The sequence below is a fragment of the Somniosus microcephalus genome, chromosome 26 (genome assembly GCF_052327205.1).
Source record: "Somniosus microcephalus isolate GS21.2 chromosome 26, FLI_Smic_1.0, whole genome shotgun sequence".
In the NCBI taxonomy this organism is placed as follows: Eukaryota; Metazoa; Chordata; class Chondrichthyes; order Squaliformes; family Somniosidae; genus Somniosus; species Somniosus microcephalus.
Window position 1 is genome coordinate 1,603,818 of NC_141012.1, and position 18,001 is coordinate 1,621,818.

Here is an 18,001-nt window from a genome sequence, read left to right on the forward strand (position 1 = left end):
ATTATACACCCGCTCGTTACACACTCGCCCATTACACAACCGCCCATTATACACCCGCTCGTTACACACCCGCCCATTACACACCCGCCCATTACACAAATGCCCGTTATACACCCGCCCGTTACACACCCGCCCGTTACACATCCACCCGTTACAGACACACCCATTACACAACCGCCGGTTATTCACCCGCCCGTTACACACCCGCCCATTACAAAACCGCCCGTTACACACCTGCCTGTTACACACCCGCCAGTTACACAACCGCCAGTTATATACCCGCCCGTTATACACACCGCCCGTTACACACCCCGCCCGTTACACACCCCGCCCGTTATACACCCGCCCGTTATACACCCCGCCCGTTATACACCCGCCCGTTATACACCCGCCCGTTATACACCCGCCGGTTATACACCCGCCCATTATACATCCCACCCGTTATACACCCGCTCGCTATACACCCCGCCCGTTATACACCCGCCCGTTATACACCCGCCCGTTATACACCCCGCCCGTTATACACGCGCCCGTTATACACCCGCCCGTTATACACTCGCCCGTTATACACCCGCCCGTTACAGACACGCCCGTTATACACCCGCCCGTTATACACCCCGCCCGTTATACACCCCGCCCGTTATACATCCGCCCATTATACACCCGCCCGTTATACACCCGCCCGTTATACACCCCGCCCGTTATACACCCGCCCGTTATACACCCGCCCGTTATACACCCTGCCTGTTATACACCCGCCCGTTATACACCCGCCCGTTATACACCCGCCCGTTACACGCCCACCCGTTATACACGCCGCCCGTTATACACCCCGCCCGTTATACACCCGCACGTTATACACGCCGCCCGTTATACAACCCGCCCGTTATACACCCCGCCCGTTATACACCCCACCCGTTATACACCCCGCCCGTTATACACCCGCCCGTTATACACCCGCCCGTTAAACACCCGCCCGTTATACACCCGCCCGTTACACACCCGCCAGTTATACACCCGCTCGCTATACACCCCGCCCGTTATACACCCGCCCGTTATACACCCCGCCCGTTATACACCCGCCCATTATACACCCCGCCCGTTATACACCCGCCCGTTATACACTCGCCCGTTATACGCCCGCCAGTTATACACCCTGCCTGTTATACACCCGTCCGTTATACACCCGCCCGTTATACACCCTGCCTGTTATACACCCGCCCGTTATACACCCTGCCCGTTATACACCCGCCCGTTATACACCCCGCCCGTTACACACCCGCCCGTTATACACCCCGCCCGTGATACACCCGCCCGTTATACACCCCGCCCGTTATACACCCCGCCCGTTATACACCCGCCCGTTATACACCCGCCCGTTATACACCCCGCCCGTTATACACCCGCCCGTTACACACCCGCCCGTTATACACCCCGCCCGTTATACACCCCGCCCGTTATACACCCGCCCGTTATACACCCCGCCCGTTATACACCCGCCCGTTATACACCCGCCCGTTATACACCCGCCCGTTATACACCCGCCCCTTATACACCCCGCCCGTTACAGACCCGCCCGTTATACACCCCGCCCGTTATACACCCGCCGTTATACACGCCGCCCGTTATACACCCGCCCGTTATACACCCGCCCGTTATACACCCGCCCGTTATACACCCGCCTGTTATAGACACGCCCGTTATACACACCCGCCCGTTATACACCCGCCTGTTATACACCCGCCCATTATACACCCGCCCGTTATACACCCGCCCGTTATACACCCGCCCATTATACACCCGCCCGTTATACACCCCGCCCGTTATACACCCGCCCGTTATACACCCACCCATTACACAGCCGCCCATTACACACCCGCCCGTTATACCCCCCGCCCGTTATACACCCGCCCGTTATACACCCGCCCGTTATACACCCGCCCGTTATACACCTGCCCGTTATACACCCGCCCTTTATACACCCGCCCGTTATACACCCGCCTGTTATACACCCGCCCGTTATACACCCCGCACGTTATACACCTGCCCGTTATACACCCGCCCGTTATACACCCGCCTGTTACACACCCACCCATTACACAACCGCCCGTTACACACCTGCCTGTTACACACCCGCCAGTTACACAACCACCCGTTATATACCCGCCCGTTATACACCCCGCCCGTTACACACCCCGCCCGTTACACACCCCGCCCGTTATACACCCGCTCGCTATACACCCCGCCCGTTATACACCCGCCCGTTATACACCCGCCCGTTATACACCCGCCGGTTATACACCCGCCCATTATACATCCCACCCGTTATACACCCGCTCGTTATACCCCCCGCCCATTATACACCCGCCCATTATACACCCGCCCGTTATACACCCGCCCGTTATACACCCGCCGTTATACACCCCGCCCGTTATACACCTGCCCGTTATACACCCGCCCGTTATACACCCGCCCGTTATACACCCGCCCGTTACACACCCGCCCGTTATACACCCGCCCGTTATACACCCGCCCGTTATACACCCGCACGTTATACACCCGCCCGTTATACACCCGCCTGTTATACACCCGCCCGTTACACACCCGCCCGTTATACACCCGCCCGTTATACACCCCGCCCGTTATACACCCGCCCGTTATACACCCCGTATACACCCGCCCGTTATACACCCGCCCGTTATACACCCCGCCCGTTATACACCTGCCCGTTATACACCCGCCCGTTACACACCCGCCCGTTATACACCCGCCCGTTATACACCCGCCGTTATACACCCGCCTGTTATACATCCTGCCCGTTATACACCTCGCCCGTTATACACCCCGCCCGTTATACACCCGCCTGTTATAGACACGCACGTTATACACACCCGCCCGTTATACACCCGCCCGTTATACACCCGCCCGTTATACACCCGCCCGTTATACACCCGCCCGTTATACACCCGCCCGTTATACACCCGCCCATTACACACCCGCCCATTACACACCCGCCCGTTATACCCCCCGCCCATTATACACCCGCCCGTTATACACCCGCCCGTTATACACCCGCCCGTTATACACCCGCCCGTTATACACCCCGCCCGTTATACACCTGCCCGTTATACACCCGCCCGTTATACACCCGCCCGTTATACACCCGCCCGTTACACACCCGCCCGTTATACATCCTGCCCGTTATACACCCCGCCCGTTATACACCCCGCCCGTTATACACCCGCCTGTTATAGACACGCCCGTTATACACACCCGCCCGTTATACACCCGCCCGTTATACACCCGCCCGTTATACACCCGCCCGTTACACACCCGCCCGTTATACACCCGCCCGTTATACACCCCGCCCGTTATACACCCGCCCGTTATACACCCGCCCGTTATACACCCCGCCCGTTATACACCCGCCCGTTATACACCCGCCCGTTATACACCCCGCGCGTTACACACCTGCCCGTTATACACCCCGCCCGTTATACACCCGCCTGTTATACACCCGCCTGTTATACACCCGCCCATTATACACCCGCCCGTTATACACCCGCCCGTTATACACCCGCCCGTTATACACCCGCCCGTTATACACCCGCCCGTTATAAACCCGCCCATTACACACCCGCCCATTACACACCCGCCCGTTATACCCCCCGCCCATTATACACCCGCCCGTTATACACCCGACCGTTATACACCCGCCCGTTATACACCCGCCCGTTATACACCCCGCCCGTTATACACCACGCCCGTTATACACCCGCCCGTTATACACCCGCCCGTTATACACCCGCCCGTTACACACCCCGCCTGTTACACACTCGCCCGTTATACACCCGCCCGTTATACACCCGCCCGTTACAGACACGCCCGTTACACACCTGCCCGTTGTACACCCGCCCGTTATACACCCCGCCCGTTATACACCCCACCCGTTATACACTCGCCCGTTATACACCCCGCCCGTTATACACCACGCCCGTTATACACCCGCCCGTTATACACCCGCCCGTTATACACCCCACCCGTTATACACCCGCCCGTTATACACCCCGCCCGTTATACACCCGCCAGTTATACACCCTGCCTGTTATACACCCGCCCGTTATACACCCGCCCGTTATACACCCGCCCGTTACACGCCCACCCGTTATACACGCCGCCCGTTATACAACCCGCCCGTTATACACCCCGCCTGTGATACACCCGCCCGTTATACAACCCGCCCGTTATACACCCGCCCGTTATACACGCCGCCCGTTATACACCTGCCCGTTATACACCCGCCCGTTATACACCCGCCCGTAATACACCCGCACGTTATATACCCCGCCCGTTATACACCCCGCCCGTTACAGACCCGCCCGTTATACACCCTGCCTGTTATACACCCGTCCGTTATACACCCGCCCGTTATACACCCGCCCGTTATACACCCCGCCCGTTATACACCCACCCGTTATACACCCGCCCGTTATACACCCCGCCCGTTATACACCCCGCCCGTTATACACCCCGCCCGTTATACACCCACCCGTTATACAACCGCCCGTTATACACCCCGCCCGTTATACACCCGCCCATTATACACCCGCCCGTTATACACCCCGCCCGTTATACACCCGTCCGTTATACACCCGCCCGTTATACATCCTGCCCGTTATACACCCGCCCGTTATACACCCCGCCCGTTATACACCCGCCTGTTATACACCCGCCCGTTATACACCCCGCCCGTTAGACACCCGCCCGTTATACACCCGCCCGTTAGACACCCCGCCCGTTATACACCCGCCCGTTATACACCCGCCCATTACACACCCGCCCATTACACACCCGCCCGTTATACACCCCGCCCGTTATACACCCGCCCATTATACACCCGCCCGTTATACACCCTGCCCGTTATACACCCGCCCGTTATACACCCCGCCCGTTGTACACCCGCCCGTTATACACCTGCCCGTTATACACCCGCCCGTTACACACCCGCCCGTTACACACCCGCCCGTTATACACCCCGCCCGTTATACACCCCGCCCGTTATACATCCCGTATACACTCGCCCGTTATACACCTTCCCGTTATACACCCGCCCGTTATACACCCGCCCGTTATACACCCGCCTGTTATACACCCGCCCGTTACACACCCGCCCGTTACACACCCGCCCGTTATACACCCGCCCGTTATACACCCCGCCCGTTATACACCCGCCCGTTATACACCCCGTATACACCCGCCCGTTTCACAACCGCCCGTTATACACCCGCCCGTTATACACCCGCCCGTTACACACCTGCCCGTTATACCCCCGCCCGTTATACACCCCGCCCGTTATACACCCGCCCGTTATACACCCCGCCCGCTATACACCCCGCCCGTTATACACCCGCCCGTTATACACCCGCCCGTTATACACCCCGCCCGTTATACACCTGCCCGTTATACACCCGCCCGTTACACACCCGCCCGTTATACACCCGCCCGTTATACACCCGCCATTATACACCCGCCCGTTATACATCCTGCCCGTTATACAACCCGCCCGTTATACACCCCGCCCGTTATACACCCGCCTGTTATAGACACGCCCGTTATACACACCCGCCCGTTATACACCCGCCTGTTATACACCCGCCCATTATACACCCGCCCGCTATACACCCGCCCGTTATACACCCGCCCGTTATACACCCCGCCCGTTATACACCCGCCCATTATACACCCGCCCGTTATACACCCGCCCATTACACACCCGCCCATTACACACCCGCCCGTTATACCCCCCGCCCATTATACACCCGCCCGTTATACACCCGCCCGTTATAAACCCGCCCGTTATACACCCCGCCCGTTATACACCCGCCCGTTATACACCCGCCCGTTATACACCCGCCCATTACACACCCGCCCATTACACACCCGCCCGTTATACACCCGCCCGTTATACCCCCCGCCCATTATACACCCGCCCGTTATACACCCGCCCGTTATACACCCGCCCGTTATACACCCGCCCGTTATACACCCCGCCCGTTATACACCTGCCCGTTATACACCCGCCCGTTATACACCCGCCCGTTACACACCCGCCCGTTATACATCCTGCCCGTTATACACCCCGCCCGTTATACACCCCGCCCGTTATACACCCGCCTGTTATAGACACGCCCGTTATACACACCCGCCCGTTATACACCCGCCTGTTATACACCCGCCCATTATACACCCGCCTGTTATACACCCGCCCGTTATACACCCCGCCCGTTATACACCCGCCCGTTATACACCCGCCCGTTATACACCCGCCCATTACACACCCGCCCATTACACACCCGCCCGTTATACCCCCCGCCCATTATACACCCGCCCATTATACACCCGCCCGTAATACACCCGCCCGTTATACACCCGCCCGTTATACACCCGCCCGTTATACACCCCGCCCGTTATACACCCGCCCGTTATACACCCGCCCATTATACACCCGCCCGTTATACACCCGCCTGTTATACACCCGCCTGTTATACACCCGCCCGTTATACACCCGCCCGTTATACACCCGCCCGTTATACACCCCGCCCGTTATACACCCGCCCATTATACACCCGCCCGCTATACACCCGCCCGTTATACACCCCGCCCGTTATACACCCGCCCGTTATACACCCCGCCCGTTATACACCCGCCCGTTATACACCCGCCCGTTATACACCCGCCCGTTATACACCCCGCCCGTTACACACCTGCCCGTTATACACCCCGCCCGTTATGCACCCGCCTGTTATACACCCGCCTGTTATACACCCGCCCATTATGCACCCGCCCGTTATACACCGGCCCGTTATACACCCGCCCGTTATACACCCCGCCCGTTATACACCCGCCCGTTATACACCCGCCCGTTATACACCCGCCCATTACACACCCGCCCATTACACACCCGCCCGTTATACCCCCCGCCCATTATACACCCGCCCATTATACACCCGCCCGTTATACACCCGCCCGTTATACACCCGCCCGTTATACACCCGCCCGTTATACATTCAGCCCGTTATACCCCCCGCCCATTATACACCCGCCCATTATACACCCGACTGTTATACACCCGCCCGTTATACACCCGCCCGTTACACACCCGCCCGTTATACACCCGTCCGTTATACACCCGCCCGTTATACATTCAGCCCGTTATACACCAGCCCGTTATACACCCCGCCCGTTATACACCCGCCTGTTATACACCCGCCCGTTATACACCCCGCCCGTTAGACACCCGCCCGTTATACACCCGCCTGTTATACACCCGCCCGTTATAGACCCGCCCGTTATACACCCCGCCCGTTATACACCCGTCCGTTATACACCCGCCCGTTATACACCCGCCCATTACACACCCGCCCATTACACACCCGCCCGTTATACACCCCGCCCGTTATACACCCGCCCATTATACACCCTGCCCGTTATACACCCTGCCCGTTAAACACCCGCCCGTTATACACCCTGCCCGTTATACACCCGCCCGTTATACACCCCGCCCGTTATACACCCGCCCATTATACACCCGCCCGTGACACACCCGCCCATTACACACCCGCCCGTTATACACCCGCCCGTTATACACCCCGCCCGTTATACACCCCGCCCGTTATACACCCGCCCGTTATACACCCCGTATACACCCGCCCGTTATACACCCGCCCGTTATACACCCGCCCGTTACACACCTGCCCGTTATACCCCCGCCCGTTATACACCCCGCCCGTTATACACCCGCCCGTTACACACCCCGCCCGCTATACACCCCGCCCGTTATACACACGCCCGTTATACACCCGCCCGTTATACACTCGCCCGTTATACACCCCGCCCGTTATACACCTGCCCGTTATACACCCGCCCGTTACACACCCGCCCGTTATACACCCACCGTTATACACCCGCCCGTTATACATCCTGCCCGTTATACACCCCGCCCGTTATACACCCCGCCCGTTATACACCCGCCTGTTATAGACACGCCCGTTATACACACCCGCCCGTTATACACCCGCCTGTTACACACCCGCCCGTTATACACCCGCCCGTTATGCACCCCGCCCCTTATACACCCGCCCGTTATACACCCGCCCGTTATACACCCGCCCGTTATGCACCCCGCCCCTTATACACCCGCCCGTTATACACGCCGCCCGTTATACACCCGCCTGTTATACACCCGCCCGTTATACACCCGCCCGTTATACACCCGCCCGTTATACACCCGCCCATTATACACCCCGCCCGTTATACACCCGCCCGTTATACACCCCGCCCGTTATACACCCGCCCGTTATACACCCGCCCGTTATACACCCGCCCGTTATACACCCGCCCGTTATACACCCCGCCCGTTATACACCCGCCCGTTATACACCCCGACCGTTATACACCCCGCCCGTTACACACCTGCCCGTTATACACCCCGCCCGTTATACACCCGCCTGTTATACACCCGCCTGTTATACACCCGCCCGTTATACACCCCGCCCGTTATACACCCGCCCGTTACACACCCGCCCATTACACACCCGCCCGTTATACCCCCCGCCCATTATACACCCGCCCATTATACACCCGCCCGTTATACACCCCGCCCGTTATACACCCGCCCGTTATACACCCCGCCCGTTATACACCCCGCCCGTTATACACCCGCCCGTTATACACCCGCCCGTTATACACCCCGCCCGTTATACGCCCGCCCGTTATACACCCGCCTGTTATACACCCCGCCCGTTATACACCCCGCCCGTTACACACCTGCCCGTTATACACCCCGCCCGTTATACACCCGCCTGTTATACACCCGCCCATTATACACCCGCCCGTTATACACCCGCCCGTTATACACCCGCCCGTTATACACCCCGCCCGTTATACACCCGCCCGTTATACACCCGCCCGTTATACACCCGCCCATTACACACCCGCCCATTACACACCCGCCCGTTATACCCCCCACCCATTATACACCCGCCCATTATACAACCGCCCGTTATACACCCGCCCGTTATACACCCGCCCGTTACACACCCGCCCGTTACACACCCGCCTGTTATACACCCGCCCGTTATACACCCGCCCGTTACACACCCGCCCGTTATACACCCCGCCTGTTATACACCCTGCCCGTTATACACCCCGCCCGTTATAGACACCGCCCGTTATACACCCGCCCGTTATAGACCCGCCCGTTATACACCCTGCCCGTTACACACCCCGCCCGTTATACACCCGCCCGTTATACACCCCCCCGTTATACTCCCGCCCGTTATACACCCCGCCCGTTATACACCCGCCCGATATACACCCGCCCGTTATACACCCCGCCCGTTATACACCCGCCCGATATACCTCTGCCGGTTATACACCCCGCCCGTTATACACCCGCCCGTTATACACCCCGCCCATTATCCACCCCCCCGTTATACACCCGCCCGTTATACACCCCGCCCGACACCCGCCCGTTATACACCCCGCCCGTTATACACACACCCGTTATACACCCGTCCGTTATACACCCCGCCCGTTATACACCCGCCCGTTATACACCCGCCAGTTATACACCCCGCCCGTTATACACACGCCCGTTATACACCCCGCCCGTTATACACCCGCCCGTTATACACCCCGCCCGTTATACACCCACCCGTTATACACCCTCCCGTTATACACCCTCCCGTTATACACCCCGCCCGTTATACACCCGCCCGTTATACACCCCGCCCGTTATAACCCCGCCCGTTATACACCCGCCCGTTATACACCCCGCCCGTTATACACCCCCCCGTTATACACCCCGCCCGTTATACACCCGCCCGTTATACACCCCGCCCGTTATACACCCCCCCGTTATACACCCGCCCGTTATACAACCCGCCCGTTATACACCCCGCCCGTTATACACCCCCCCGTTATACACCCGCCCGTTACACACCCCGCCCATTATACACCCCGCCCGTTATACACCCCGCCCGTTACCCGCCCGTTATACACCCGCCCGCTATACACCCTCCCGTTATACACCCCTCCCGTTATACACCCGCCCGTTATACACACCGCCCGTTATACACCCGCCCGTTATACACCCCGCCCGTTATACACCCGCCCGTTTTACACCCGCCCGTTATACTCCCGCCCGTTATACACCCCGCCCGTTATACACCCGCCCGTTATACACCCCGCCCGTTATACACCCGCCCGTTATACACCCCGCCCGTTATACACCCGCCCGTTATACCTCTGCCGGTTATACACCCGCCCGTTATACACCCCGCCCGTTATACACCCGCCCGTTATACACCCCGCCCGTTATACACCCGCCCGTTATACACCCCGCCCGTTACCCACCCCCCCGTTATAAACCCGCCCGTTATACACACACCCGTTATACACCCGTCCGTTATACACCCCGCCCGTTATACACCCCGCCCGTTATACACCCGCCTGTTATACACCCGCCCGTTATACACCCCGCCCGTTATACACCCGCCCGTTATACACCCCGCCCGTTATACACCCGCCCGTTACACACCCCGCCCGTTACACACCCCGCCCGTTATACACCCGCCAGTTATACACCCCGCCCGTTATACACCCGCCCGTTATACACCCCACCCGTTACACACCCCGCCCGTTATACACCCGCCCGTTATACACCCCGCCCGTTATACACCCGCCCGTTATACACCCCGCCCGTTATACTCCCCGCCCGTTATACACCCGCCCGCTATACACCCCGCCCGTTATACACCCACCCGTTATACACCCGCCCATTATACACCCTCCCGTTATACACCCCGCCCGTTATACACCCGCCCGTTATACACCCCGCCTGTTATACACCCCGCCAGTTATACACCCCGCCCCTTATACACCCGCCCGTTATACCCCCGCCCGTTATACACCCGCCCGTTATACACCCCGCCCGTTATACACCCCCCCGTTATACACACCGCCCGTTATACACCCGCCCGTTATACACCCCGCCCGTTATACACCCGCCCGTTATACCCCCGCCCGTTATACACCCCGCCCGTTATACACCCGCCCGTTATACACCCCGCCTGTTACCCCCCGTTATACACCCCCCCGTTATACACCCCGCCCGTTATACACCCCGCCCGTTATACACCCGCCCATTACACACCCGCCCGTTATACACCCGCCCGTTGTACACCCCGCCCGTTGTACACCCGCCCGTTATACACCCGCCCGTTATACACCCGCCAGTTATACACCCGCCCGCTATACACCCGCCTGTTATACACCCGCCCGTTACACACCCCGCCCGTTATACACCCCGCCCGTTATACACCCGCCAGTTATACACCCCGCCCGTTATACACACGCCCGTTATACACCCGCCCGTTATACACACGCCCGTTATACACCCGCCAGTTATACACCTGCCCGTTATACACCCGCCCGTTATACACCCCGCCTGTTATACACCCCGCCCGTTATACACCCGCCCGTTATACACCCCGCCCGTTATACCCCCGCCCGTTATACACCCGCCCGTTATACACCCTGCCCGTTATACACCCCGCCCGTTATACACCCGCCCGTTATACCCCCGCCCGTTATACACCCCGCCCGTTATACACCCCGCCCGTTATACACCCCGCCCGTTATACACCCCGCCCGTTATACACCCCCCGTTATACACCCCGCCCGTTATACACCCGCCCATTATACACCCGCCCGTTATACACCCCGCCCGTTATACACCCGCCCGTTTTACACCCGCCCGTTATACACCCCGCCCGTTATACACCCCGCCGGTTAAACACCCCGCCCGTTATACACCCCGCCCGTTATACACCCGCCCGTTATACACCCGCCCGTTACACACCCGCCCGTTATACACCCGCCTGTTATACACCCCGCCCGTTATACACCCGCCCGTTACACACCCGCCCGTTATACACCCCGCCCGTTATACACCCGCCCGTTATACACCCGCCCGTTATACACCCGCCCGTTGTACACCCCGCCCGTTATACACCCGCCCGTTATACACCCGCCCGTTATACACCCCGCCCGTTATACACCCGCCCGTTATACACCCGCCCGTTATACACCCCGCCCGTTATACACCCGCCCGTTATACACCCGCCCGTTATACACCCGCCCGTTGTACACCCCGCCCGTTATACACCCGCCCGTTATACACCCGCCCGTTATACACCCCGCCCGTTATACACCCGCCCGTTATACACCCGCCCGTTATACACCCCGCCCGTTATACACCCGCCAGTTATACACCCGCCCGTTATACACACGCCCGTTATACGCCCGCCCGTTATACACCCGCCCGTTATACACCCGCCCGTTATACACCCCGCCCGTTATACACCCGCCCGTTATACACCCGCCCGTTACACACCCCGCCCATTACACACCCGCCCATTACACACCCGCCCATTATACACTCCCCCGTTACACACCCGCCCATTATACACCCTGCCCATTATACATCCACCCGTTATACACCCTGCCCGTTATACACCCCGCCCATTACACACCACGCCCGCCTCCAACAACCATTTTCCTTTGTTCTACGTATTACTCCAGCAAGTGAAGAGCTTCCCCCCATTCCCATTGACTTCAATTTTACTAGGGCTCCTTGATGCCACATTCAGTCAAATGCTGCCTTGATGTCAAGGGCAGTCACTCTCATCTCACCTCTGGAATTCATTGAGGTCAATTGTAAAGTCACAGCTGAGATTAGAAGTTCAGTGCTGATCAGTGGGTACAGGGCGGTGGGACAGGGCGATGGGACAGGGAGATGGGACGGGCGATGCGACAGGGCGATGGGAACAGGGCGATGGGAACAGGGCGATGGGAACAGGGCGGTGGGACAGGGCGGTGGGACAGGGCGGTGGGACAAGGCAATGGGACAGGGAGATGGGAACAGGGCGATGGGACAGGGCGATGGGACAGGGCGAGGGGACAAGACGATGGGACAGGGCGATGGGACAGGGCGATGGGACAGGGCGATGGGACAGGGCGATGGGACAAGGCGATGGGACAGGGCGATGGGACAGGGCGATGGGACAAGGCGATGGGACAGGGCGAGGGGACAGGGAGATGGGAAGAGAGCGATGGAACAGGGTGATGGGAACAGGGCGATGGGACAGGGCGAGGGGACAGGGCGATGGGACAGGGCGAGGGAACAGGGCGAGGGGACAGGGCGATGGGACAGGGCAATGGGACAGGGCGATGGGAACAGGGCGATGGGAACAGGGCGATGGAAACAGGGCGATGGAAACAGGGCGATGGAAACAGGGCGATGGAAACAGGGCGATGGGACAAGGCGATGGGACAGGGCGAGGGGACAGGGAGATGGGAACAGAGCGATGGAACAGGGCGATGGGAACAGGGCGATGGGACAGGGCGAGGGGACAGGGCGAGGGGACAGGGCGATGGGACAGGGCAATGGGACAGGGCGATGGGAACAGGGCGATGGGAACAGGGCGATGGGAACAGGGCGATGGGAACAGGGCGATGTGAATAGGGCGATGGGAACAGGGCAATGATTTTGATCTGGTTTCTAGTGGTTCTGAGACAAGGACACAAACCCGCCCTTAGAGCAGGCATCACATTAAATAATGAGAGGAATGTGAAAGACACCAACCTGAGACTGTGAGGAAGATTAAAGACACAACTGTTGCCTTGAGAAACATGGTCGATGTTTCAAGCTACGTTCAATCTCTGGAAGAAAATAAAGAGTTGGGTTTGACTGATATTTAACTCCCCAAACTGTAATCATTTATTATTGTCCATTTGGAGGAATGTTACTCATATACTTTTTTATGCTTTTGATCCTGAGAGTTTTCTGACCTTTCAATGTTACTCAATCATCATTCAGACTAATGAAAGTGTCAGTAATATAATCGCTGGAGGGAAACAGTTAATCCAGTGTTGGAGTTCTCAATCTGTGTCGAGTAAATGCTAGTTCTATAAATTCCTGAGCCACACAGAATCCCAATGGACCAAACCCCTTCCCATTCACTCCCATTGTACAGAATCCCAATGGACCAAACCCCTTCCCATTCACTCCCATTGTACAGAATCCCAATGGGCCAAACCCCTTCCCATTCACTCCCATTGTACAGAATCCCAATGGACCAAACCCCTTCCCATTCACTCCCATTGTACACAATCCCAATGGACCAAACCCCTTCCCATTCACTCCCATTGTACAGAATCCCAATGGACCAAACCCCTTCCCATTCACTCCCATTGTACAGAATCCCAATGGACCAAACCCCTTCCCATTCACTCCCATTGTACAGAATCCCAATGGACCAAACCCCTTCCCATTCACTCCCATTGTACAGAATCCCAATGGACCAAACCCCTTCCCATTCACTCCCATTGTACACAATCCCAATGGACCAAACCCCTTCCCATTCACTCCCATTGTACAGAATCCCAATGGACCAAACCCCTTCCCATTCACTCCCATTGTACAGAATCCCAATGGACCAAACCCCTTCCCATTCACTCCCATTGTACACAATCCCAATGGACCAAACCCCTTCCCATTCACTCCCATTGTACACAATCCCAATGGACCAAACCCCTTCCCATTCACTCCCATTGTACAGAATCCCAATGGACCAAACCCCTTCCCATTCACTCCCATTGTACAGAATCCCAATGGACCAAACCCCTTCCCATTCACTCCCATTGTACAGAATCCCAATGGACCAAACCCCTTCCCATTCACTCCCATTGTACACAATCCCAATGGACCAAACCCCTTCCCATTCACTCCCATTGTACAGAATCCCAATGGACCAAACCCCTTCCCATTCACTCCCATTGTACAGAATCCCAATGGACCAAACCCCTTCCCATTCACTCCCATTGTACACAATCCCAATGGACCAAACCCCTTCCCATTCACTCCCATTGTACAGAATCCCAATGGACCAAACCCCTTCCCATTCACTCCCATTGTACAGAATCCCAATGGACCAAACCCCTTCCCATTCACTCCCATTGTACAGAATCCCAATGGACCAAACCCCTTCCCATTCACTCCCATTGTACACAATCCCAATGGACCAAACCCCTTCCCATTCTCACAAACTGTACAGAATCCCAGTGGACCAAACCCCTTTCCATTCACTCCCACTGAACACAATCCCAATGGACCCAAACCCCTTCCCATTCTCACACACTATACACGATCCCAATGGACCAAACTCCTTCCCATTCACTCCCACTGTACAGAATCCCAATGGACCAAACCCCTTCCCATTCTCACACACTGTACACAATCCCAATGGACTAAGCCCCTTCCCATTCTCACAAACTGTACAGAATCCCAGTGGACCAAACCCCTTCCCATTCACTCCCACTGTACACAATCCCAATGGACCCAAACCCCTTCCCATTCTCACACACTGTACACAATCCCAATGGACCCAAACCCCTTCCCATTCTCACACACTGTACTCAATCCCAATGGACCAAACCCCTTCCCATTCATTCCTATTGTATAAACATATTTTGAAGGGTTCTCCAAAGCCCCTCAATTCTAAAGCCTGTTATTTTCAACCAGCACTAACAAGGGGCAATTCTTTTTAAAGGGAAAGCTCTTCCATCTTCCTGCTCCGTTCCCATTACTCTATTAAAGGGGCCTTGTCTTCCTGCTTCTCAGTCCATGAGGTGATAACATAAATCGTGCTGAGATGTCTAATTGGACAATGTGACAAGGAGCTCCCACCTACATTCTGACTCCAACAAAATAAAACCTGACAAACTTTTTCATTAAGACATTGCCCCTTTAATTATTCATTTGTGGACTAAACTTCAAATGGATTCATTACACACTCCCGACCTTCACTGTAAATATCCCTGCTGACCCCAGGCCCAGGTAAGTGAGTAAACCCCAGGCCCAGATAAGTGTGTAAAACCCAGGCCCAGATAAGTGTGTAAACCCATGGCTCAGGTGTGTGTGCATCCCCAGGCCTGGTTAAGTGTGCAAAGCTCTGGCCTGGGTAAGTGTGTCAACCATGTGCCCGGGTAAGTGTGTAATCCCCGGGGCCAAGTAAGTGTGTAAACAGTGGATCAGATAAGTGTGTAAACCCCAGGCATAGGTAAATGTGTAAACCACAGTCCCGGGTAAGTGTATAAACCCAGGGCCCAGATAAGTGTGTAAACTCAGGGCCTGGATAAGTGTGTAAACTCAAGGCCCGGATAAGTGTGTAAACCCGGGGCCTGGATAAGTGTGTAAACCCCAAGCCTGAGTAAGTGTGAAAACCTAGGGCCCAGTTACGTGTTTAAAACCCGGGGCCTCATAGTTATGCAAATCCGGGGCCCAGGTCAGTGAGTGAAACATAGAAACATAGAAGATAGGAGCAGGAGTAGGCCATTCGGCCCCTCGAGCCTGTTCCGCCATTCAATGCGATCATGGCTGATCATCCAAACTCAGTACCCTGTCCCTGCTTTCTCCCCATATCCCTTGGTCCCTTTAGCTTTAAGAAATATATCCAACTCCTTCTTGAATATATTTAATGAATTGGCCTCAACTGCCTTCTGTGGTAGAGAATTCCACAGGTTCACCACTCTCTGGGTGAAGAAATTCCTTCTCATCTCTGTCCTAAATGGCTTACCCCTTATCCTTAAGTCTGTGACTCCTGGTTCTGGACTCCGCGACCATCGGGAACATCCTTCCTGCATCTAGTCTGTCTAGTCCTGTTAGAATTTTATAACTTTCAATGAGATCCCCTCTCATTCTTCTGAACTCCAGCGAATATAAGCCCAATCGACCCAATCTCTCCTCATACGTCATTCCTGCCATCCCAGGTATCAGTCTGGTGAATCTTCGCTGTACTCCCTCTATGGCAAGAACATCCTTCCTCAGATAAGGTGACCAAAACTGCACACAATACTCAAGGTGTGGTCTCACCAAGGCCCTGTACAACTGCAGCAAGACATCCTCGCTCCTGTGCTCGAATTCTCTCGCTATGAAGGCCAACATACCATTTGCCTTCTTAACCACCTGCTGCACCTGCATGCTTGCCTTCAGTGACTGGTGCACAAGGACACCCAGGTCTCGTTGCACGTCCCCTTCTCCCAATCTATTGCCGTTCAGATAGTAATCTGCCTTCCTGTTTTTGCCACCAAAGTGGATAACCTCGCATTTATCCACGTTATATTGCATCTGCCATGCATCTGCCCAATCAATCACCCAACCTATCCAAATCATACTGGAGTTTCTCTGCATCCTCCTCACAGCACCCACTCAGCCTTGTGTCGTCTGCAAACTTGGAGATATTACATCTAGTTCCCTCGTCTAGATCATTAATATATATTGTGAATAGCTGGGGTCCTAGTACCGATCCCTGCGGTACCCCACTAGTCACTGCCTGCCATTCGGAAAAAGACCCATTTATTCCAACTCTTTGCTTCCTGTCTGCCAACCAGTTCTCTATCCAAGTTAGTACCTTACCCCCAATCCCATGTGCTTTAACTTTGCACGCTAATCTCTTATGCGGGACCTTATCGAAAGCCTTCTGAAAGTCCAAATACACCACATCCACTGGTTCTCCCTTATCTAATCTACCAGTTACATCCTCAAAAAATTCCAGTAGATTAGTCAAGCATGATTTACCTTTTGTAAATCCATGTTGACTTTGTCCGATCCTGTCACTGTTTTCCAAGTGCTCTGCTATTACATCTTTTATAATGGACTCCAGCATTTTCCCCACTCCCGATGTCAGGCTTACCGGTCTATAATTCCCCGTTTTCTCTCTACCACCTTTTTTGAAGAGTGGGGTTACATTAGCTACCCTTCAATACATAGGAACTGTGCCCGAGTCTATAGAATTTTGGAAGATGACCAGCAATGCATCTACTATTTCTAGGACCACTTCCTTAAGTACTCTAGGATGTAGATTATCAGGCCCTGGGG

General features: G+C 56.4%; 1 protein-coding gene across 5 annotated transcripts in view; it reads right to left on the reverse strand.

Annotated features, from left to right (window-relative positions):
- The window catches only part of LOC147100202 (uncharacterized), a 97,252-nt gene that overhangs the window by 10,846 nt on the left and 68,405 nt on the right, over nt 1-18,001 (reverse strand). For all 5 annotated transcript variants that reach the window (XM_085967642.1, XM_085967638.1, XM_085967640.1 and 2 more), the window contains one exon: nt 13,709-13,785. In XM_085967642.1, coding sequence (XP_085823768.1) covers nt 13,709-13,757 — 49 coding nt within the window. In that variant the 5' untranslated portion in view covers nt 13,758-13,785. The remainder of the gene's footprint in view (nt 1-13,708; nt 13,786-18,001) is intronic.